The 25,053-nt window shown below is 39.1% G+C and overlaps 1 protein-coding gene across 1 annotated transcript in view; it reads left to right on the forward strand.

The window, feature by feature from the left end:
* The first annotated feature begins 467 nt into the window (after nucleotides 1-467).
* CDKL2 (cyclin dependent kinase like 2) overlaps nucleotides 468-25,053 on the forward strand; it is a 67,313-nt gene continuing 42,727 nt past the window's right edge. The window contains exons 1-2 of the mRNA XM_063458661.1: nucleotides 468-821; nucleotides 11,287-11,486. Of these exons, the coding sequence (XP_063314731.1) occupies nucleotides 788-821; nucleotides 11,287-11,486 (234 nt within the window). The 5' untranslated portion in view covers nucleotides 468-787. The remainder of the gene's footprint in view (nucleotides 822-11,286; nucleotides 11,487-25,053) is intronic.

The raw sequence follows: 25,053 nt of genomic DNA on the forward strand, positions 1-25,053 counted from the left end.
TCTGAATTTTTAAGTTTTTTTTTTTTCTCTGACATAATTCTGCCACTGCTTTCCCCATTAAATTGTATTAACTTTCTGCTCTCCTTCATACAGGGCAACAGATATTTCAGCATTTTCCACTAAACTTTATGCGTTGGCTACAGGTTGCTTGTTCCTATAGTAATGCCTCAGTGCTTCCATTTTCCCCTCAGCTCATTCTCTCTGTCACTTTGAGCTGGATGTTCTAATGCTTGCCTGCACATGATACTAACAGAATAGTTTCTCTAAAGTAACCGCATGTACCCGTGTGTCTCTGTCTGTATTTGTTGTCTAACTAGCTGAGCAAGCCTACGGTAGATGCATATATTAGCTAATAGCTATGTTTGTTTTTTTTCCCTCTGGCTGGTCATGAATACAGACTAGCTTCACTGTTCCTGTGTGTTTTCCCTGCAGGGGGCAGTTGCTTAGGTGACCAGCAATTCCCTAGCTCTGCCAGCATCTCATACAAAGCTGGGTATTATTTCTCACTATTGTCTACAAGCTGGAGGTGCAGAGACTTCATCCTTCACAGGCACAAACCTCACACCCCACTGATCCCAGGTTTTAGTACAGCAAAGCACGTAATAGGTTAATAAGTCACCTATTATTCCTCCTCTGGTGACAGAAGAGCTGGTGTCTGACTCCGTAAATGTTACTCTGCGAATCATTTAATGCCAAAAACTGGAGTGTATGAAGTCCGGGAACAATGATGTGGATGTAGGTCAATCATGTACCACCCATGGATGGTCTCTTTGTCTTCCGAAAGTGAATGGAGAGGACAAATACTTGGTGCTACACATTAGGTAGGTTATCTGTACCAATACCTGCTATTTGTCTGTCACATAACAAGTACAGGGACAATAATACTTTGTGCAGTGTCTAGTGCTGGCAATGGACATAGCGCAGAGCATGTACAATGAGATCTTTAATTTAAAACCAATGCATCTCCAAGATGGTGTTTTGTATGTTATGGTAAGGGCTCATTCATGTTACAAATAAAGTCACTATGCCAAATGTTATCTCACTGCCTCACTGCCTCACTCCCTCTTGGTGATGTGTGTGTGTGTGTGTGTGTATACATATATATATATCTCAATTTTAACCAGACTCTAAGTAGATAATAAATGTTAAATATCCAGCCCAGTCCAAGTGTACCTTAGACGAGAAGTAAACAGTGATTATTAGATTGCATGCTCCTTGCAAATGACCCATGATGTCAATGTTTGATGTTTCCTTGTATAGATTTCATTGAAATACATTTGTCATTTGATAAATAAACGTGTTTGCCTATTGTGCAATGCGGTGGGACATACTGGTGCATTATAAATTATATTTAATAGTATACAATTTGCATTAATATTACCTGTGTAACTGTCATCTTCAGTGTGATCACATGAATATAAGGTTTTGTATCCTTTAAGTCACATTCCTGGTAGGCAGAAGGGCTTCTTTCCTCACATACTTAAGCAGTCAGACATAGAAATTGATCAAGCAGTGAAGAAATGTCATTAGACAGAATCACAATAATGATCTGAAAGTTTATCATTTGGTAAATCTGTGATTAGACATTTGTTAGACATGAATCACCAATACATACAAATAGTCTGTCCGACTGAGTCTCACCCAATCAATTCTGGGCATTTAGGTATAGGTTAGTTAATACATATGAAGGAATATGTATAATGACACCATTAATAATGTCATGTGGGTTAGAAATATTTATTCCAAAATAGATGGAGAAAATTCTTAGCACATTCCCTCTCCAAGACTTAAAGAAAAAATGCTGTTTGGGATTATATTAAGTCAGCAACTTTAACAAAAGAATTAAGCATCAGCAGTTGTTCTAACTTCCCAAACATACCAGCTCTTCAAATACATGTATTACAGTGTGTTAGCTACACACTATTCTGTGCAAAAGTTCCATGTCTACTTAATCAGACATAGGACTTGTCTTCCTGTGCCTTTGGTTAATCCTGTCCCAACTTTGTTCCCTGGTATCGCACTTTTGTGGACACCAGGGAACTGCCCCTAGAGAGAGTAGCACACATGCATCATTAGATGTTCTTACACTATACTCAGGGAGCTTGGACCATGCAGTGAGCACTAAAATAGCTCTCTGACCCTCTGCATGGTCTGCCCTTAGTGGACGTGCCTGCTTGATTTGCATTCAGCCTGTCGTGCAGTCATGCCTATTGTTTGGACAGGCCTGCTCCCTTTCAGGAGGGTCCTTTGGCCAGCATGGGTGACGCAATTTGCACCATTATTCTGTCTCTTTTTACCCACAGAAGGTTTAAGGGAAAACACTATAGTGTTAGGAATACAAACATGTATTCCTGACACTATAGTGCTGGAATACATATTTAGGTGTTCGGCCCCTCTCTCTGCGGCTGGTTCCATCTCCATGAGAAGAAGGACCAAGAAGACTACCACTGGGTGCAGAATATTCCTCTTGTGAGTTTGTAAGTTTGGAGTGTTGACGTGGGTTACTATTTTAAGCAGAGTCTACTTGGCTTGCATCTGGGGGGAGCTACAGGCTAGAGTCATTAAATACCACCAGTCCACCAGGGCTTTGAAAGTCCTCCCTGCCTGGCTAAAGGTGAGAAGGGTCTGGTGTCTGATGCCAGGGAGACAGAACCAGGGCTGTCTAAGGCTTATCCATTACAATTTCATACATCAAAGTGAGAAAGAATGGACATATCCCATTAAAATAAATGGTATAGTCCTCACTGGCTATAAGAACATATCACCTAAGGTTTGTTTTTTATAACCAGGCAGGACTGTACCATTTATTTTAATGGGATATGTCCATTCTTTCTTGTTTTGACATATACTAGATGCCCTATAGACACATTACACCAACTACACACACAATACATTCCTGACACACTGCATCCCCTATACACACTCTGGATCACCAAAACACCGTCTAGATTCCCTATACACACTTAGAGTCCCCTACCCACACACTAGATCCCCTGTAGGCACACATTACTCCACCTACACACACTACATTTGACTAAAACCCCTATGCACACTCCTTACATCTGCTATACATACACTGTGCCCCTATACACACACACTCTGACATGTTTGTGAGGGATTTGAATTTTAAATTTAAGTAGCTAAACTGGAAAAAGTCCATGTCAGCTGGTCTTCTTGTTCAGCTTCTTTGGCCTTAAATTAAATTTTTTCTTTGAATTAACTTTGAATTCCTATCAATTCTCACTTTAGAGACAAGTCACAAGCAAATGCAGAGCAAGTGTGTCCTTAAATATACTTGCGCTGCGCAAAACAAATACAGGGCCTTTTTCTCACTGCAATAGCTCTTCAGCAGGACTCTAGGGTTGCCCTGGAAGAGCATTAAACCGACATGCTCACTTTGAGGAGGGACGTGCCTGACATTGGTGATGACAAAACATACCATTTCTCTTGCTGCATCACCTCCCACCACTGGGCCGCTGTGATTAACCCCTTAAGGACACATGACGTGCCTGACACGTCATGATTCCCTTTTATTCCAGAAGTTTGGTCCTTAAGGGGTTAAAAATGCCCCGGTTGAATTTCTACCCGCTCCATCCCCCCTCAGCCCTGCATTTCAAATGCATTTTTTCCCTGTGCTAACCCTAGCCAATTCCATGTGCCCCATCTCTATTTATTACACACTTATGCTCCTGCCTTCCCCTGTTGTGATCTGCCCTTTTCACTCTGGTAATGCCCCTTCCTCCATTGGCCCCACTTCATTCACCAGCATCTTGTGACACTTATTATTACCTTTATGAAATTAACCAGATACCGTAACAAAGCAAATATTGAACCTGAAGCTGGGTTGGAGTAGGTTAAAATCATTCTGGGCTCATAAAGGCAGAGCAGCCCAGTAGGAGAGGGTTGGGCCAATGATTAGATATGCTGTCTCATTAATAATGACATGCACGCCTTCTCACAGTGGGCATGCCAGTTTGATGCTTTTCCAGTACAGGACATGAGACGAGCCATGCACAGGTGCTCTCACATGGGGAAAATACTCTGTGTTAAGGTGCACTTATTGGGTTTGTGAGAGGCCTCTCTCTGGTGCCCCATATGGGACAATCACATTATTCCCAAGCAGGTACTATCATGTTGCAAAGAGCTCTGGCACGCTGGAGTAGAGGTAGGTAGCTTATAATAGCTCCTAAAAGAAACTGAATATAATGTATCTTTATAGTAAATCCTATATTCTTCGTTGTTTTGGAGTTGCTGTTAATGTGAACCTGTCAAAGCAGACTAATTTAACATAAGTTACATTAAGATTTTACATCTATACTTTATTTTTCTTTCTGTATATTTTAAAATTTTTCCTTTGTGTAATTATATCTACTTTATTCGATTTGTTTCCGTTTGAGACTTCTTCCTTTGTGCATAAATTAGTTGTCATCAATAAAATGTATATTAAGCAGAATGAAAATATTGGTTGTTTTTATTCATAATGATAACATACAGTATATATAGTTGCTTACCTAAAACCAGGCATCTGTATTTTGAGGCGTATTCCTGTGTGCACATATGCTGCCCTTAAAAAGTCTGTGGCCAGTGGTCACTCTAACTCAATCCTAACTCAATAAGGTGATTCTCAGGAGCTCTACATACATTGATCTGTGCAGGAGGAAGGGACTTATCTTTTTCACCATCCATCTGTGCAAGACAATGGAATTGGAACATACAAATGAGTACTATATGTATATAATGTTTTGAAATGCAATAAAAAAAGATTCACATTTCCACTTTCTCTCACTCTCTGCTGGTTGCAGACCTTGTAATGGCTCATGCAAGCTATGGGCCCTCAGTATCAGAGTGATGCGGCAATGCTATGAACTGCCAGGAACACGCAAGAGCTATTACACAAGGTCTGAAACCAGAGGTTGAGAGCTGTGCATATCCACATGTCACTGGACAACCCCAGGATTTGGGAATCTGAGCTAATAATTATATATGTCATTTTGGAGACCCAGAGCCCACTTAAAACTCTAGCCCAGGTCGCTTCCCTCCTCCTGATGGCTCTAACGTAAAGGAAAATTGCACACTCTTTCCCTACTGTGAAGGAAAATTGCTGAGATATGTGCATTTGCTAAATGAACCTGTTATAGTGTCTTGGTGAAATTGCTATGGCAATAAATGGAAAATTAGTCTTTTTATTGATATATTTCCAATTTGCAAAATGGTAACCGTCATGTGGTGGGAACTCTAATGCATTTTTTTTTTTTTTAAAGTTTCCTTCTCTCAAAATAACTGCATCTCAATAAGGTTGATTTGAGGGCTGAAGTCCCTGGGTGCAGTCTTATCATAAGAAGTTAAACTGTTTTTGAATGGTTTAACACCTAATATGCTCCATAGGAACCCATCCATTCTCCTTGTCCCTTCTCTACTTGACCACAGTACTGAGCAGAGAAGGCCATCATTGAGAAGCAGTGGGCCCCAGTGATTGGCTCAGATTGTCAGACAGTCTCTGCCAAGCACTGTGTGCAAAGTACTTACTGTTACTTGCAATGAGCAGCCAGTGATTGGCTGAGAACATCAGCTGACACTTTTAGCCAATCACCGGTGCCCAGTGCTTCTCAATAGTGCTTCTCAATCTGCTCAGTTCATTGGCCCCAAAGGGACAGGAGAACATTTTAGATGGTGAACAGCTCGATAACTTATTAAGACCTTAAGGTGACACTTCACCCAGAGACCCAGGTATATGAAGATCTTTTGAGGAACGATACTTAAAAAAAATACAAATATTATTTATGTATATTGAGATTTTTGAAGAAATCCTTTGTCTACCTTTCCCATCCCCCTTTTCTGGCAATGCTCACTATTTAGCAACCATTGCTTTTCAAAATATAGTGACACAAAATGCCGCCTGTAGAGACAGCACATGATTTTAAAAAAGAAACAGACAGTAGCAAAATATTGAGTATTGGCTGAGATAACTGACCGTCTGACCCAGGGAGTATAAATATGGCTGTCAGAAAGGGGCAGCGGGAAAGGTAAAGCCATTTATACAGACATTTCAATGTACTTGAGTTGAAAAAAACCCGGAAGATATTAATAATATGTAATGTAGAGATTATATTAAGATATTAAAACAATCATGACAGTTATCCTTTAAACATAGAGGTAGACCATGAAATTGTGTTTAGTATTCTTTTAGCTGCAAGGTTTTTCCAAATTTTGGTGTTAATAATGCTTACTTTTAGCAACAAGTATACAACAAGGCCATCGTGTTAAAATTGTTGAAAGTGAAAGGATTAAAATTCCAAACTAATTTGTACAGGCTCTCGTATAACGTACTATGACAGAGCCTGCACAAAGCAATCATACACATGCTTGGCCTGAAATAAGTCAATTTGTGAAAAAAAAAAAGTTCTCTAGCCTACATCAGCCTGCCAGATTCATGTTGGTTTAAATGTCCAGAATTTCGGCTTGGAAACAGATGGAAACGCTCTATCAGTAACTGAATAGCTGACAAAGATTCCCAAGCTACCAGTCTGCTGAAAACAACTCTCGCTTATTGCTATCAAGTCTTGCACATAGACTGCAAAAATGGGATGCTCCTGGAGAGCATATCATGTAAAAAGCATAAAACAAGCAAAATGATTAATGCACAAGTAGCAGGAAAATACCACAAACAAATGTATTAATAAATTACCAGGAAAGGTGAAAATCATGCATATAATAAAATATAATTTTAATACATAAATTAAAGTAATAAATTATTGAATATGTCAAAATCCTGGAATTATCTATCTTTTTCTATCTATCGATCTATCTATCTATCTCTCTATCTATCTCTCTATCGATCTATCTATCGATCTATCTATATATCTATCTTTTTCTATCTATCTATCTATCGATCTATCTATCTTTCTCTCTAATATAAAATGTACTTCTCTATTCTGATTTTTATGTTTGTTTGTTTTTTTGATCTTGGCAAATTTGAGTTAGTTTGTATAAGCTGTTTTATAAAAGTTAAAAATTATCTCATATTATAAGCTGTCAATTTATTGAGGTATCATCACTAAGCACAGCCAGGTATTATTATTATTGCTGTTTAGCTGTTCATAAAAAACAAAGATGGCTATTTGAGCTTTTTCTAGTTCCATTCAGCTACTACTCATTCATTCTACTGTTTGAGGTTAAAAATCTGTATACTTTCCCCATATAAATTTGCTCTATCTGGCTATTCATAAATAACAACCCAATTCCCTGCCTTTTTAATCCTATTACCCAATCACCACTTACCCTATAAACCATCAGACTGCCCATCAGGCAAGAGCCAGAGCAAATGGCTTGCAAAGACTTCTCATTGAGCGGCATTGGGTAGTCTGTGATTGGACAGCCACAGAAAGTCTGGGCTGGGGAAGAAGGGGAAAGGCTTGCAAAGGCTGCAGACAAGAGTTCTGCAGCGTTTGCAAGCTGAGTTTAAATATAACCCCAGATGAAAAAAGGAATAATTAAATCATGAATGTTTTTGTTAGGAGTATATCTAATAAACAGTTTTTTTTTAGGGCGAACAGCACAGCAAAAGTAAGTTGAAAAGCACTTTTTCTACTAGTTTTGGTGAATAACATTGAAAGAATTAATCAGTGAAACAGGAACTGTTGAGAATGTGATCGTGACACGTTTGTATTTCTGACTCTATAGTGTTTCATTAAGGCCTTCCTTAGATCAACCCTATACTATGCCCTAATGTTGTATAAATCACATTTTGACATCACATTTTTGACTGAATTTAGAGTATTACATAAACCTATATTTAGAAACTCCACACCTGCAGTATTAACCCCAAGCTATGCTGATTTAACCATGTACCCACTGCATTAAAATCCTGCACAAATAGCAATATCCTCACACCGTGCTGTATAAATAACTCCAAATATGGTGTATTAAAGTGGCACTGTCACAGATTATAGAAGTTGAGATGTGTTGTGGACACAAAATATTACTCAAATTTTTCTGATTAGTAAAATGTCTATTTGCTTTATATAGTTCTTAATCAGCATTTATAACTTCATAATGTGATTTACTTAGTTTACCTAAAATGGCCGCTAGGGCCAGGGAGTTTCATCGAATAACATCCTCACTAACAAGATGGCGCTGGAATCTAGGGGAGACCCGCAAGATGCCAGTGACATCACACCCGGTAGGACGAGCAATGAATCAACCACTTAACCCCTAACCAATTATTGATGAATAAATCAATGTTATCTCTGACAATGCTTATGATGTAATTTTGCTTTATAAGGGGCATGCCACCCCCTCTAATAAACATTCCTCAAGTTTTTCATTAACCTGAAACTTGTGTCTGGTGTGAATTACGTCAGGGAGCGTGCACGCACTGTTTCTTCAATTTGGCGAGGGGCAGATACACAAAATAATCAATTTATTGATTGATTTCCACTTCAAGATGCTATTTCTCTCACAGCACTAAAGGAACATGAAGACTCACAGCTATAATAAATATATTTTTTTAAATACATCACAATGTGATTTGAGATTTTTAGAGCGACATTTTGCAGACATTCAGAAAACAGCTTCTAAAATGGATGATGAAATTATGTGTGTACACTAGGTTACAAATAATTAATCAGATGTTGGCAATAGAGCAACCACATGATTAAATGTCAATAAATATACATCTATTGCAGAATGTGTTAACACTTTAATCTACTAAATCCCAACACTTGAAAAAGGCTCTGTTGTTAAGTGCTGCTATTCTTCAATATATGAATATGTGCATTCATATGGGTATGAGTCAATATTCCTATTAATATTCATATCAATATTGACACATCTTGGCACAGATATTTTGTTATAGGTGGGTCACAAAACAGAAGATTTTGTTTTCAGCACTCACCGCGCGATTTGTATAGGTGTTAGTAGAGTTAGCTTAATTCAGTGTATTGTTGAAACAACAGACTCTATGTTTAGCCCAGGCCAAACTTGTTTCTTATCTTAACCATTGCTTTTCACTGTAAATGTTAATTAAACTGTCAATCACACCCTATAACAAAGGGTAAAGAGACTGTGAGCAATTATTTACATACTGAAGTGGGCAATCATGCTACCATTGACCAACAGAGTAGACTGAATTCACGTTCATTGAATAGAATGTAAATTGTATAATGGGTTTCATTGTGTCAGGTTCGTCTCAGGCAAAAGTTCATCATACTGTACAAACCTATAGTATTGGTAGAGATACATACACATTATGAGTGCTTTCTGCAGCAAATGACAAGCAAAAAAAAAACATTATTCTGAGTTGATTTATTGACATAGAATAAATTTGATGATCAACTTCAGAGTTTACCATTTGAAGAGCTGTGCTACCCTCCAGGCCTTAAAGGAACACTCTAGAGTCAGGAATACATGACAGGTGCATCGCCGCCGATTGGGCTGGTGTACTAAAAACTCACCCATCATCTTACCCAAAAAGACACGAAGGCTGCTGTGACAAGACGGGAGTAAACCCTAACAGCCCCAAACCTCTTAGGGAGGGAGGGCGGGACAATTTTAGTCAGGTAAGAAAATAAAACTGAGGAATTCTAAAATGGCTGCCTATTAATACAGGGTCAGCCTCTTAGTCCCAAATACCCTATCCCAACACACCTTCCACCTAAGCCCGCCTCCTAGCTCTGTCAATACCTTTATACACTAAGCTGTGCTCATTTCTTGGGGCTACAAACATGTATTACGGACACTATAGTCCTGAAGTGGCTGTTTATGTGACCCCCCCCCCACTTTCTCTGCAGTAAAAAGACGAGTTTACTTACCTTTTCTCCCATGCCGTGCCAGCTAGCTGTGACTGGCCCTGCCTCCATGGCTGATATCATCAATCTACTGTTTACAGTGCTAACACTACAGGGACATGCTATAGGCACCAGAACGTTAAGCTGTAGTGGTTCTGGTGACCATAGAGTCCCTTTAAAAGTTGCTCACCACTGCAAGCTATAGTATACTCACCGGGTGAAATTTCTACTTGCCAGGGCTAAATTTTAATTGCTGTGTTCATGTTGCTGTCTGTCTACTTCGTGAATGGATAAAGGACATCTGTAGAAACCTTAAAAAATAAGCTCAGATAATTGAGTTTTGCAGTCCTTAGATAGGACTTGGCAATCTTTGCTTGTATCAAATAAAGTCATATATCTACCCCCTCGTCTTAAAAATTAGATTGCTGAAATCTACTTTGACCATGCAAATATTAAAATACAAAATCCATATTCTCGCTTTCCCAAAAATGACAAAAGTAGTTCTCTATAACTCCTTCACAACAAATTCCAGTATACCCTTGGAATTAATATATTGCTTAAAGCCACCATTTGAAAATTAAAAAATATTGTTCAAATTCCCCAGTACAAATTATATTTATAGTTTGCTCCATATTTTTCCAACTATATTGTTTCTCATGCCATTACATTAGATTGCTTCAAATCCCCCATTAAATTAGGAAAATATTTGATTCAAAGTCCCCTACATAAATACTGCTTTAAATTAAGCTCTTACAAGAAGAATATATTGCTCTTATTGTACTAAGGTTTGCTATGCACAAATACCTCCTACAAATAATGTACTTATATTGGCTGAACTATTTGTCTGTCTGTCTACTTGAAGGAAAACATTCTTAGCAGTTTTAGAATTAATATTTTGTAATGACTCTTGGTAAATGTATGAGCCAAAATGTTGATGTTTTGTTTAGAAAAATATATAATAATTTTACAAATTAAAGATGTCAATGTGCTACTTTTATCTTTAATATTATATATGCTACAGGTGTGCATTGTTATGCACATGGACTGAAAAATAGGGGGTGGGAAAGCTCAGCCAGAATATGCGTTGAGACTTGAAACTGGTTCGGAAAAAAATGACCTTTAATTAGTTACTCACTTGGTTGCTTTATTTAATCCCTACTAGTCTAATGGTATGTGTTGTGTGAAACATAGTGAATGAATGGTCTAGTGCACAATGTCATAGAGACAGTGCCTTCAGCTATAAGAGTGTGCTAAAGTGCATGTGCCTGTCCTTAAGGTCTAGTAATGTGATCATCTGCTGCCTGCCAACCAATGTGGCCACAAAAATGGTATTTCTCTGTGGTTGGTCCTGTTTATTACTGTCGATATTAGATTTGTGATGTAATAAATTGTCACAATCCCAAGGGATTTATTTAATCTTGATGCTGAAGTGTTTAATTTAGCATCAGAAGAGTGCCTCTGAATAAGTAACAATCTTATATATGGTTGTTATATTTTGCAGTTGCTGATTTAAAGACCCAGCTATCTCAGAAGATGGAAAAATACGAGAACCTCGGTCTCGTGGGAGAAGGGAGCTATGGAATGGTGCTGAAATGTAGGCACAAGGAAACTGGGAGGATTGTGGCTGTTAAGAAATTTTTAGAAAGTGAAGATGACAAAATGGTGAAGAAGATAGCGATGCGGGAAATCAAACTTTTGAAAGTAAGTGAACAAAAAGCATATTAAAAAAAACTGCTTATTCTAACCTGACATATTTGCTTAAAATACAGACTGACTGCTGTTTAGCAGGAAATTACAATTCTTTTCCAGGTAAATTTCAAAATACATGAACCACCCAAATAGCTGCAAGACAATTGCTGGGTTATTCTCTGAGCAGTTTAACTGATATGCTAAGCACCAAAACAACTCTAGCTTAATCAAGCAGTTTTAGTGTATAGATCAGATGTATAGATCCAGATGTTGTGAACTATATCTCCCATAATGCACTTCCAGCCGTAATGCTGGCAAAGCATCAGGGGAGATGTAGTCCCCCACATCTGGAGTGCAAAGATTACCTACCCCTGGTATAGATCATGCTCCTGTGTTTACTATAGAAGTTTTTATCTCTTGCTTTGTTAATTGAACTTTAATCACACACAGGACACTCCTACTTGGCAATTATTAGGGCAGGATATAAGAAATTCTAGATTAAACACACTGTGCATTAACAAAAAGTTCAAACAATAGATCTCTCTTTACAGGAAAGTGTAGGGAGACTGTGTAGGTCACATGCCGGGGAGGTGTGATTTGGGTTGCATACACAAAGTGAATTTAACTCCTAAATGACAGAGAATTGAGTGGTTTGCGTACAGGGGCATGAGCTATGCACCAAAAAACACTCAATTAACCCCTTAAGGACACATAAAGGACCCAGTCCATAATGCTGGGAAAGCACTTAAGGACGTGTGACGGACTGGGTCCATCATGCACTAAAACTAACCCCAGATTGCCACTATCGCGGCAATCGTGGGGTTAATGTTCTTGCAGTGTGTCTCCGTGTATGAGCCACACTGCTGTGGGCAGTTTTCACTCCCGATCTGCCTTCTTTGCACCTCCGTGTGAGCTGTGAAGTGCAGATCTTTCTCTTGCTGTGAAAAAACAATCTGTTAGTTATAAAATCCTACCCCCACCCCTTTTTAAATAAAATTGAACCCCTTCCCTGCCGTTTGATCATTGTCTGCAGTGATCAAAATAAAGATCACAGTATTTCAATGTGATCTAATATTTTCTTTTAACCCCTAACTTTAATTTTTTTTGACCCTCAGGAGATACTTAAATATTTGTAAAATATTTATCTATTTAGCTAGGTTGGGTAGAAGTTAGTGGAAAATTGGGGGATTTACAGTTAGGCTAGTTAGAGGTTAACAGTAAAAAAAAGTTATAAAAATTGTAAAACATTTTAAAAAGTAAAAATACATTTTAAAGAGGGAAAAAATATGTATTACCTCTACACTTGGTACAGGCTAGCGAAATCATATGTGTATTACCTCTACACTTGGTACATGCTAGCAGTATGATCCCATGCTAAGGTTCAGCATATGCCTTTTAAAACATCCTGGGGTGTCTTCTTTAGGAAATGGTATGTCTTTGTGATGTAATTGAAAACCCAACCTGCTAAAAATTTTCCAAAGTTGGGCATGGACCCATCGTAAAAATTCGAACTTAAATGGACATGTCTCAAATGTGCCCCTTCAACGTTGTCATATACCTGGTAAAGGTACATACGGGGATATTGATGTACTCTGATAACATAGCTAAGCAACATATGAAGTATAAGGTTCACGCTAAGGCAGGGGCGTATTAGCCGCGAGGCAAACAAGGCATTTGCCTTGGGCGGCATTTTCCAGGGGGCGGCAAAAAAAGCCGCCCCCAAATGCCCAGGGCAAATGTCTTGTTAGCCTTGCGGCTAACAGACATGCTGGATGGGCTGGCTGTTAGGCGCGGGCAGCACTGGCGAGGGAGCACTTTCCCCTGAGCTCTCTGCTCAGCTCCCTCGCGCGCCGCCCACAGAGTGAGGCTGGGAGCCGGAATATGACGTCATATTCTGGCTCCACCTCCCAGCCTGACTCTGCGGGCGGCGCGCGAGGGAGCTGAGCAGAGAGCTCAGGGGAAAGTGCTCCCTCGCCAGTGCCGCCCGCGCCTAACAGCCAGCCCAGCAGCCCGACCGACAGCCCCAGGAAGAGGGAGAACCCCCCCACCCCTCCCCCGCATTCCTAAAGGTAAGGAGGCTGGGGGGGTTGTTAAATAAATAAAATAAAAAAGTAAGTGTTCATGTGAGTGAGTGTGTTTGTCTGCTAGTGTGTGTGTCTGTTAGTGTGTGTCTCTTAGTGTGTGTGTCTGTCTGTTAGTCTGTCTCTTAGTGTGTGTCTGTCTGTTAGTCTGTCTCTTAGTGTCTGTCTCTTAGTGTGTCTGTCTCTTAGTGTCTGTCTCTTAGTGTTAGTGTCTGTCTCTTAGTGTCTGTCTCTTAGTGTGCGTCTGTTAGTGTGCGTCTGTTAGTGTGCGCCTGTTAGTGTGCGCCTCTTAGTGTGCGCCTCTTAGTGTCTGTCTCTTAGTGTCTGTCTCTTAGTGTTAGTGTCTGTCTCTTAGTGTCTGTCTGTTAGTGTGCGTCTGTTATTGTGCGTCTGTTAGTGTGCGTCTGTTAGTGTGTGCCTGTTAGTGTGTGCCTGTTAGTGTCTGTCTCTTTGTGTCTGTCTCTTAGTGTCTGTCTCTTAGTGTTAGTGTCTGTCTCAGTGTCTGTCTCTTAGTGTCTGTCTGTTAGTGTGCATCTGTTAGTGTCTGTCTCTTAGTGTTAGTGTCTGTCTCTTGGTGTCTGTCTCTTAGTGTTAGTGTCTGTCTTAGTGTCTGTCTCTTAGTGTCTGTCTGTTAGTGTGCATCTGTTAGTGTCTGCCTGTTAGTGTCTGTCTCTTAGTGTTAGTGTGTGTCTGTTACTGTGTGTCTGTTACTGTCTGTCTCTTAGTGTCTGTCTCTTAGTGTCTGTCTCTTAGTGTTAGTGTGTGTCTGTTAGTGTGTGTCTGTTAGTGTGTGTCTCTTAGTGTGTGTCTGTTAGTGTCTGTCTCTTAGTGTCTGTCTCTTAGTGTCTGTCTCTTAGTGTGTGCCTGTCTGTTAGTGTGTGTCTGTTAGTGAGTGTGAGTGTGTTTGCCTGTTAGTGAATGAGTGTCTGTTAGTGAGTATGTGTTTCTGTCAGTGCATGTGTGTGTGTGTATTTAGAATGCGGGGCAGGGTGGAAGGGTTGGGTGGGGGTGGCGCGTGGAAGGGTTGGGGGGGAGGGGGGGCGCCTGAGTTTTGTCCTGCCTAGGGCAGCACAAAACCAGGATACACCACTGCGCTAAGGTTCAAAATATGCCCTTTGAAATACCCTCGGGTGTCTTCTTTAAGAAATGGTATGCCTTTGTGGTGTAGTTGGAATAATCAACCTACTAAAAATACTCCAAAGAGGGGTATGTACACAGGATAAAAATTCAAAGTTTGAAAAACTTAAATGGCTGGGTCTCAAATGTGCCCCTTTAACGTCTACATAACATATACCTGGCCAATGTACAAATGGGGGTATTGCTGTGCTCAGACGACATAGCTGAGCAATATAGGAAGTATTATAGACCCATAGCACACATAAGGTTTACCCTGGGATGTCTTCTTTAAGAAATGGTATGCCTTTATGGGGTAGTTGAAATATGTAGCCTGCTAAAAAACTCTAAAGTGGGGTATGGACACAGCGTAAAAAATTCAAAGTTTAAAAAAAAAAACTGCAATGGCTCAGACAACATAGCTGAGCAACATATAAAGTATTAAAAAAAGCTGTAGCATACATAAGGTTTGCAAAATATACAGTACAAAATCACTGTGTGTGTCAAAAAGGCAGAAAAAAAATGCTTATTACCACTACACTTGATACAAGCTAGCGGAAAAATGATCCCACGCTAAGGTTCAAAATATGCCTTTTGAATTACCCTTGGGTGTTTTCCCTTTTTGGGATAGTTGGAATAAGCAGCCTGCTAAAATATTTCAAAATAGAATACGGACTCATCAAAACCACCTATGAAAATTCACACTTAAAAATCTGAAATTGACAGGTCTCTTTCACAGCACTGTAACTTCACAAAATTGTGTCTAAGTTATACATTGGGCATATTGTTTTACTCAGAAGAGGTAACTGAGCATATTTAGGGGGAATTTATGACAGTGGCACTTATAAAATGTACGAAATACCCAGCAAAAACTCAACATGTATGTAAAAAAAAAGTATTTTTTTTTCTCACTACAAACTTTAAAATAAATTGATGAACAAATGGTGGCAAGTGAAGGTATACTATATGCCTAATAAGATACCCTGGGGTGTCTTTTTTCTAAAATGGTTTTTGTGGGGTTATTTGAACAGTTAAACTGCTATAATGCCACAAAATCAGATATGGGACCATCTATGAAAATTCCAACTAAAGAAACTGAAATAGTATGGTCTTCTATATGGCATTGTAGCTTTACAGAATAGTGGCAAAGGCATACAATGTGGGTATTGTTGTACTCTGTAGATATAGCTGAACACAAAATGGGTTTATGTACAGGAATAGCACACACCAGCTTTACAAAATACATATTACAAAAACCTTGTTATATGTGTACATGCCAGAATAGAGAAAAAAAACACAACTTTTCTCCAATATTTAGCAGAGATTGGTGGTGAAATGGCAATGTAAAAACTGTCAAAATAACCTTAGGTAAATAGCTTGTGATGTCTACTTTATATAAATATACACATTTGTGTGGCAATTTTGTTTTCTGTGAAGGATATTAAACTTAGACAAACTTACCAACTTCTAAAATTGTTTCACACTTAAAATTTATTTTTAGACCTTGTTTGTGACCTGTAACTTTCAAAATAAACTGAAATCCTTCACATATTATGCACTCTATAAATCAAGACACATAAATTAATTGATTTTTGAATGACTTATTATGCTGGACATATTATGCACTAATTAGTATTGCCAAAACTTGGAAAAAAAGGCATTCTGCCTATATCATATCAAATAAAAGCCCTTTTTGTAGTCTAAAAAACGGTATATAATATTTATTGGTACAATAAATGTGAGAGATGCAAATTGAAGTTGAACACAAACAACAAAAAATGCAAAAATTGCTTGTGTCCTTAAGGGTAAGACAAGATTCTGAAGCTGTGTCCTTAAGGGGTTAAGCTAAAGTTGTTTTGGTGCTTTTGGTGTTTCTTTAACCCCTTAAGGACTGAGCCAAATGTACATGTTTTGATCAAAATAAAACATAAACAAAACTTGGAATTTGACTATATGTCTGTTCAACCGTAATTCACCTCTTTTATATTAAGTGCACCCACACTTATATATATCATTTTATTCAGGAGAAACAGGGCTTTCATTTAAAAGCAAATATTTAGCTATGAAACATAATTTAATATGAATAAAATCTAATAAAGATGCGAGAAATTAAGAAATGTATTTTGTTTTTATTCTACATGACATTTTAACTGTGAATGTCATAATACTGTTTGCTTTTACTGCAATAACATATACATATTTATATTCAGCGATGTCTCACATGTAAAACAGTACCACCTATGTACAGGTTTTATGGTGTTTTGGGAAGTTACAGGGTCAAATATAGCATGTTACATGTTTCAGTTTTTTGCATGGAAATTTGCCAAATTGGTTACGTTGCCTTTGAGTGGCTGCTAAAAAAAGTCTGGACATACCCCATTTACAATACCTTGGGTTGTCTACTTTTGCAAATGGTATGCCATCATGGGGGTCATTCTCATTCCTGGGCTACCATACGGTCTCAAAGGCAAAGTAACCAATTTGGCGAATTTCAATGTGAAAAAACTGAAACACAAGCCTTATATTTGATTCTGTAACTTTCGAAAACACCATAAAACCTATACATGTGGGATACTGTTATACTCAGGAGACTTCGCTGAACACAAATATTAGCATTTCAAAACTGTAAAACGTATCACAACAATTATATCATCAGTGTAAGTGCCGTTTGTGTGTAAAAAATAAAAAAAAACTGAAATTTATTGATGATATTGTTGTAATACATTTTACTGTTTTGAAACACTAATATTTGTGTTCTGCAAAGTCTCTCAAGTAAAACAGTACCCCCCATGAACAGGTTTTAGGGTGTCTTGGAAAGTGACAGAGTTAAATATAGTGCTAGCAAATGAAATGTTTTCTTTTTTTCAACTTGTCTTTTATTAAAAGAGTTTCGGGTTGGGGTACAGAAAGGAAGAAGGGGGGGGGGGTTGCAGTTAAGTACAATTGCGGATGCATATATTCACGGTTTCATATATACGTACATGTGCATAGGTGACGAAATGCATAGGATACTCAGTCATTTTACGATACATTGTTATATTAAGGTGCATTGTTATGGTACATTGTTATGCAGTACAGTCTGTTGATACCTGTTATATTCTATTACGTTCTACTGTATTTTGCTATAGTCTGCTATACTTTGTTATGTTCCGTTGATGGCCAATTGAAGATCCTACAGTTTCCTAACTATAATTAGTCTTTAATCGTTGGTGTCACCACCACTATTTTACAACATGGACAATCATTCTCTTATATACAACTACATTATTATACATTTGTGATATATGTGACAGTCATATTACTTGCGACTGTTGTGTTGATCGTTACTTATATTTTGGGTTTGTGATGTCATTTATAATAATGCATAAAACAAATGGAAAAAACAAGGAAACATTAACCTTAACTGCACTATTCCGAGGTCCTGTCTATATTCCCCTTGGGGTTTACCCAGTCCGTCCACCTTTGCCAGTTAAGTAGAGTGATGTTAACTTGTTTAGGGGTAGTAGCTGTGAGCATGTCATATCGGAGGTATTGTCGTATTTTGTGTTGTAGCATTGTTGTGGTGGGACATTCTGTTTTTTTCCAATGGCACGCTATAAGGTTGCGTGTTGCCAGGATCATTAGAACTGTTAAGTGTTTGTCAGCGTAGGGTATGGGACCAGGAAATAGGAGAAAGAGAACCAGTTGGGGCGATAGTGGCAATTTTTTAATCCCCAGTTTTTTCCATGTCTCGTGGGTCTCCATCCATAGGGGTGTAATATTCGGACATTCCCACCAGATGTGGGTCATTGTGCCTCGGTCTCCTCCACATCTCCAGCAATCAGCCGAGGAATGGGGGAATATTTGGTGAAGTCTGTTAGGTGTGCAGTACCACCTGTAGATTAGTTTTTTATGTGCTTCGGCAGGGCCGCCACCAGAAATTTTGGGGCCCCTAACTCAGCTCAGGGTCTGGGCCCCCAGGGGCCCGCCTCCAAATACCGCCCACTGGGTCCGCCTCCAAATACCGCCCACAGGAATACATACACAGACACAAACACACACACTGATACAAAAGGACACAGATACATACTAACAGACACACATACTGAAACAGACATACACGCATACAGGCATACATACTGACACACACACACAGGCATACATAGTAAAAGACAGACACATACTAACATACATACAGACACACATGCATGAAGACATAAAGACACATACATACATACAGACACCGACCTACATACATACATACACACATTCATACATACAGACATACATACACTGACATCCATACACACATACATTCATAATGGCATACAGACATACATTCATACATACAGACTGACATACGTGCATATATACAGACCTACAGACAGACATACATGCATACAGACATCCATACACACAGACATACGTTCATAATGATATGCAGACATACATTCATACTGACATACAGACATACATACATACAGACATACAAACACACACAGACATACATACAGACAGACATACATACATAGACATACATGCAGTCGGACAGACAGACATAGCCATACATACATGCATGCATGCATCCAGACAGACATACATACATAGATATACATACATACAGACAGACAGGCATACACATACATACAGACAGACAGGCATACACATACATACAGACAGACATACATACACAGACATACATACATGCATGCATACAGACAGACACACATGCATACAGACATAGACATACATACATAGACATACAGACATACATACAGACAGACATACATACATAGACATACATGCATACAGACATACAGGCATGCATACATACATACAGACAGACATACACAGACAGACATACATACAGACACACAAACATACAGACACAGACAGACAGACACATACATACATACACATACATGTATACAGACATACAGACAGACATACATACATACATACATACAGACATACATACACAGACTTACAGACAGACACATACATAGACATACATACATGCATACAGACAGACATAAATACATATACATACATACACAGACATACATATATATACATACACAGACATACATACATACATACATACATACATACATACACATACATGCATACATACATACACAGACATACATGCAGACATACATACATAGACATACACAGACAGACAAACATACAGACATACATACATAGACATACACAGACAGACACACACATACATACATACATGCATAGACATACATGCATAGACATACATGCATAGAGACATACATACATACATACAGACACAGACAGACAGACAGACACATACATACATACACAGACTTACAGACAGACATACATACAGACATACATACACAGACTTACAGACAGACACATACATAGACATACATACATACAGACAGACATAAATACATAGACATACATACACAGACATACATACATATACATACACAGACATACATACACAGACATACATACATAGACATACACAGACAGACATACATACAGATATACATACATACACAGACATACATACAGACATACACAGACAGACACATACATACACATACATGTATACAGACATACATGCATACATACATACATACACAGACTTACAGACAGACACATGCATACATAGACATACATACATACATAGACATACACAGACAGACATACATACATACACATACATGCATACATAGACATACAGACAGACAGACACATACATAGACATACATACAGACATACATACATACATACATAGACATACACAGACATACATACATACATACATACACAGACATACATAAAGACATACACAGAAAGACACACACACACAGTGCTAATTTTCTAGCCACCCTCCTGTCTCTTACCTTTGCAGGACGGTGGCTGGGGATGATGGGAGTCGGCGCGGCTCCTTCTTCACTTCCTCCCAGCAGCACTTGCAGCTGCTTTTTTTTTTTTAAAGGGGCCCGGTCGCGCTATACCACAGCCACAACCGTTACGGTTGTCACCCCCTGATGGCAGCCCTGTGCTTCGGTGTGCGAGTAGCACGTAGTGATGCCTTTCAGGGCTTGGAGCGAGTCTATCCATTGCTTGTCTGTAAGGGACAGTGTACATTCTTTCTCCCATTGTAATCGATATTTGAACTCTGGGTTTGGTGTCTGGTTTCTTAATGCCGTGTAGCTAAGTGAGAGCATCTTAGGTCTGAGCGGCGACTTGTGACACCTATCATACATTACTAGTAAGTCTTGATCTGGGGTGTTTTTGGGTGATATTGAAAGTGCCACCTTATTTGCAATTAGACTTTTTATTTGTAGGTATGGGAAGATATAGGATGTTGGCAGGTCGTAGATTCTTTGGAGTTCTGGAAAGGGTAATATGGTGCCCTGATTACAGATATCCATAATACGTGTAACCCCTAGTTCCTTCCATTTGTCTAGGGATAACCATGGTGACACAGATGTTAGCGCTGTGATGGGTGCCCAGGGGGAACATTTACTCTCTGTCATATAGGTACAGTGTAGGTGGTCCCAGGTTTGTATCAAATATTTAGTAAGAGGTAATTATACCTGCTTGACCCGTAGTTGTTTAGGTGTCCACATGTGACTTACTACCGACCCTGTGGGATCGTACTTGTTTTCAAGATCTACCCATTGTAGTGTGTGTACAGGGGCGTGTAGTTTTATCGCATATTCTAGAACTGCTGCTCTGTGGTAGGTCGCGATGCTAGGGAATCCCAATCCGCCTTCTCTGGTGGGCTTTTGTAAAAGCTGTAGAGGTATTCTGGGTTTCTTCTTTTCCCATATGTAGGTTGTTATTATCGTTTAGATTTGTTTACTTAGAGTGGGGGAGAGGGGTATTGGGAGCATTCGGAATACATAGAGCAGTTTTGGGAGTACTATCATTTTCACGGCATTGATTCTACCGAGCCAGGATAACATGACGTCTTTCCATTTGTGCAGGGTTTGTTTACACATTTGTGGGAGTGTAGAGAGGTTATAGATGTTAAGTCCTCTATATGTGGCGGCTATTTTTACCCCTAGATATGTTAGGTGTGCCTGTCTCCAGTCAAACGAGTACCGATTTTTGAGTGGCTGTAAAATTGTTGTGGTGAGACGTATGGGAAGAGGTTGGGTTTTGGCCTTATTTAATTTGTAATAAGAGATTTTGCTGTACTCTTCTAAGGTGTTCATAAGGTGCGGTAAGGAACGCTCCGGTTTTGTTATGGAGATAAGGACATCATCCGTGAACATGGATAGTTTGTAGTCTGTATGTTTTATGTGGATTCCCTTGATGTCTGTATGGGTTCTAATCTTGTAGGCTAGAGGTTCAAGCGATAATACGAATAATAGGGGTGAAAGTGGACAGCCTTGGCGTGTGCCGTTCGTAATATGGAAAGGATTCGATATGAATCCTGCATTTGTGACCTTGGCAGAAGGTTTTGAATACAGTGCCATTATGCCTTTTATGTAAGCTCCAGGGAAACCAAACTTGTGAAGTACTTGTTCCATGTAGTCCCAATTTAACCTATCGAAGGCCTTCTCCGCGTCCAGCGCTAGTAGAAGGCCCTCCATTTTGTGTGTCTCCATGTGGCCTAGGATATGTAGGATCTTCCTCGTGGTATCTGACCCTTGTCTGTTTTTGATGAAGCCTGATTGATCATCATGCACTATGCGAGTTAGTATGGTTTTAAGGCGGTCAGCTAAAATTTTTGCATACATTTTCGTATCACTATTGAGTAATGAGATGGGTCTAAAATTCTGGCATACTGTCGCTGGTTTGCCTGGTTTCGGGTGTGTCGATATATGTGCTTGTAGCATATCTGAGGGCATCTCACCTGTGGTGTAGCAGTGGTTTAGGAGTGTGGAGAGATGTGGGGTTAAAGCGTCTGAGAAGGTTTGATAGTATAGATTGGTAAAACCATCTGGTCCGGGGGATTTATAAGGAGGGAGATTTTTAATTGTTTTCTTCTGTTTTAATTTATGTAGTGATTTGTGGGTTGTGCAATAATGTATCATTTAGGCGCCATGAGCCCCGTCCCTTAGTGGGAAATTGGGTTGTTAGTGTGAGGGAGATTGGTGCGTGGTCCGACCACGTTATGATTCCAATATGAGTGGATTGCACTACGGGGATTATTGTGTTGTGTACGAGAAATCTATCAATCCTTGAGTAGGAGTTATGGGTATGTGAATGGAAGGTGAAGTCTTTTTCTGAGGGATGTAAGATCCTCCATATGTCTACATAGCCTGAGTTAAGCAGTTGTGTGCGGGTGGTTTTTGAGGAATTGATGCGTTTATTTTTCGTTTTTTGTGTGACACTTAAGCTAGAGGATGTGTCCATCTGTTCGTCTAATGTAAAGTTCGTGTCCCCTCCTATGATCTAGGTCCCAAATTTGTATGTGTCTGCTAGCGTTAAGATCTTGTCCATATATGTCTTCTGTTTGTCATGTGGGCCGTAGACATTTATAAAGGTATAGGGGTCATTATTTATGAGACATTGGATAAGGAGAAAGCATCCCTCTTTATCTCTAATTTTCTTATGCAAGGCAAAGGCTACATCTTTACTGAATAAGATGGAGACTCCTCTTTTTTTCTTAGCGTAGCCAGTATGATAGCCTATTGGGTAATGTTTTGACGTGAATTTGGGCATATTGGAGTTCAGAAAGTGGGTTTCTTGTTTTATGATGATGCGAGTAGGGTATCCCCATTTGTATAGGATGTCTGCCTCTCAAAGCATTTTAGTTATCGGCATCAATGCTTTGCGTTTCGCCAAGGTTGCCGCAGAAAGGTCTTCAAACAGCTTTACTCCTTGAAATTCAGCTGGTATGTTGTCAGGGTTTCTTGCCGCTCTTAGCACAGCCTCTTTGGTGGTGAAGTAGTTGATGCGTGCGATTACATCTCTCGGCGTAGTAGTCGCTAAAAATTTAGGCCGCGGCAGGCGGTGAATACGGTCTAACCGGAGGTCGCCATCTTTAAGCCCTGGGCACAGGGCTTTGAATAGGCCTATCGCGTAATCACGCAATTCAGACGGTATGATCTCCTCCGATATGCCGCGTAGGCGTATGTTATTGCGCCTGTCGCGGTCTTCGTGGTCTGCCACTTTAGCCTCTAGGAAGGTTAGGCGATTTTCAAGAGTTTCACAATTTGCTGCTAAATTGTTATGGATGTCTATTATTTCTTCTGCTTTATCTTCTAGCATGGTAGTGCGTTCACCTATCTCTTTAATGTCTGCGCGGACATCTCGGGCCAGTTTGGCAAATTCCGCTTGAAGATTTTGCTGTAGCTCATGAAGCATGCGTTGGAGGGCAGTTTCTGACGCGGGGGCTGCATTACTATGTGATATAGATGTGCTATCGCTCCCTTCAGAGCGTGCCGCGGGCGAATCAGGGCCTCCGGCGCCATCTTGATCGCGGCCGCGTGGCGGGGTTAAAGAGGATATTTGAAGTGATGCCGGGCGTACCTTCGGGTTTTTAGTGCTCTCTGGGACATGGTGTCGTGGGCTCTCTGAGCAGTCCTGATGTAAGCTGGTTAGGGCAATTATTGCTTTTCTAATCGCTGTTTTCTTTGCACCCTCGCCGGAGCTAACAGCTCACACGTCCATGTCCATGAGCTGCCAGGCCACGCCCCCCAGCAAATGAAATTTTTCAGGTCTTTCTGCCTGGAATATCAGGCAGGTCCCGCAAATTGTAATTAATAAAATGACTTAATTATGTAAAAATATTACATAAATATATACATACAATTAAAAAAATAAAATTAAAAAAGATATATATATATATATATATATACTTTTGAAAATTATTTTTATTTATATATATATTATTTCATTCTAAGTGTATTTTGATATCAATATATATATTAATATCAAAATACAGTTATAACACAATTACACACATATATATTTTAATTATTTATTTTTTATTATTTTTCATTTTTAAAGTATTTATATATTTATTATATATATATATATATATATATATATATATATATATATATATATACACACACACATATAATTCTAATAATTATTATATATTTAATTAATATCATTCTACATGTATTTTGATATTTTGATGTTAATATTAATATATATATATAATTATATATATATATATTAATATTAAAACACACTTAGACAGTGTATGTGTATATATATATGTATATATTATTTAATTTTAAACTGTTTTTAACTTTTATTCAACTTTATTACATGCAGCAGGGGGCAACCAGTCATTCCAGGGACTCCCCCTGCTGGCACAGCTATGGACGGCTATTCCTTCCATGTGATCATGAGGTCCTCGCAAGGACCTCGCGATCACATGGCCCAGGAGGGCCTGGATCAGACACAGGGGGACTCCCTGGGGATGCCAGGTAAGTCCCCCCATC

Source organism: Pelobates fuscus, chromosome 6 (genome assembly GCF_036172605.1).
Source record: "Pelobates fuscus isolate aPelFus1 chromosome 6, aPelFus1.pri, whole genome shotgun sequence".
Classification (NCBI taxonomy): Eukaryota; Metazoa; Chordata; class Amphibia; order Anura; family Pelobatidae; genus Pelobates; species Pelobates fuscus.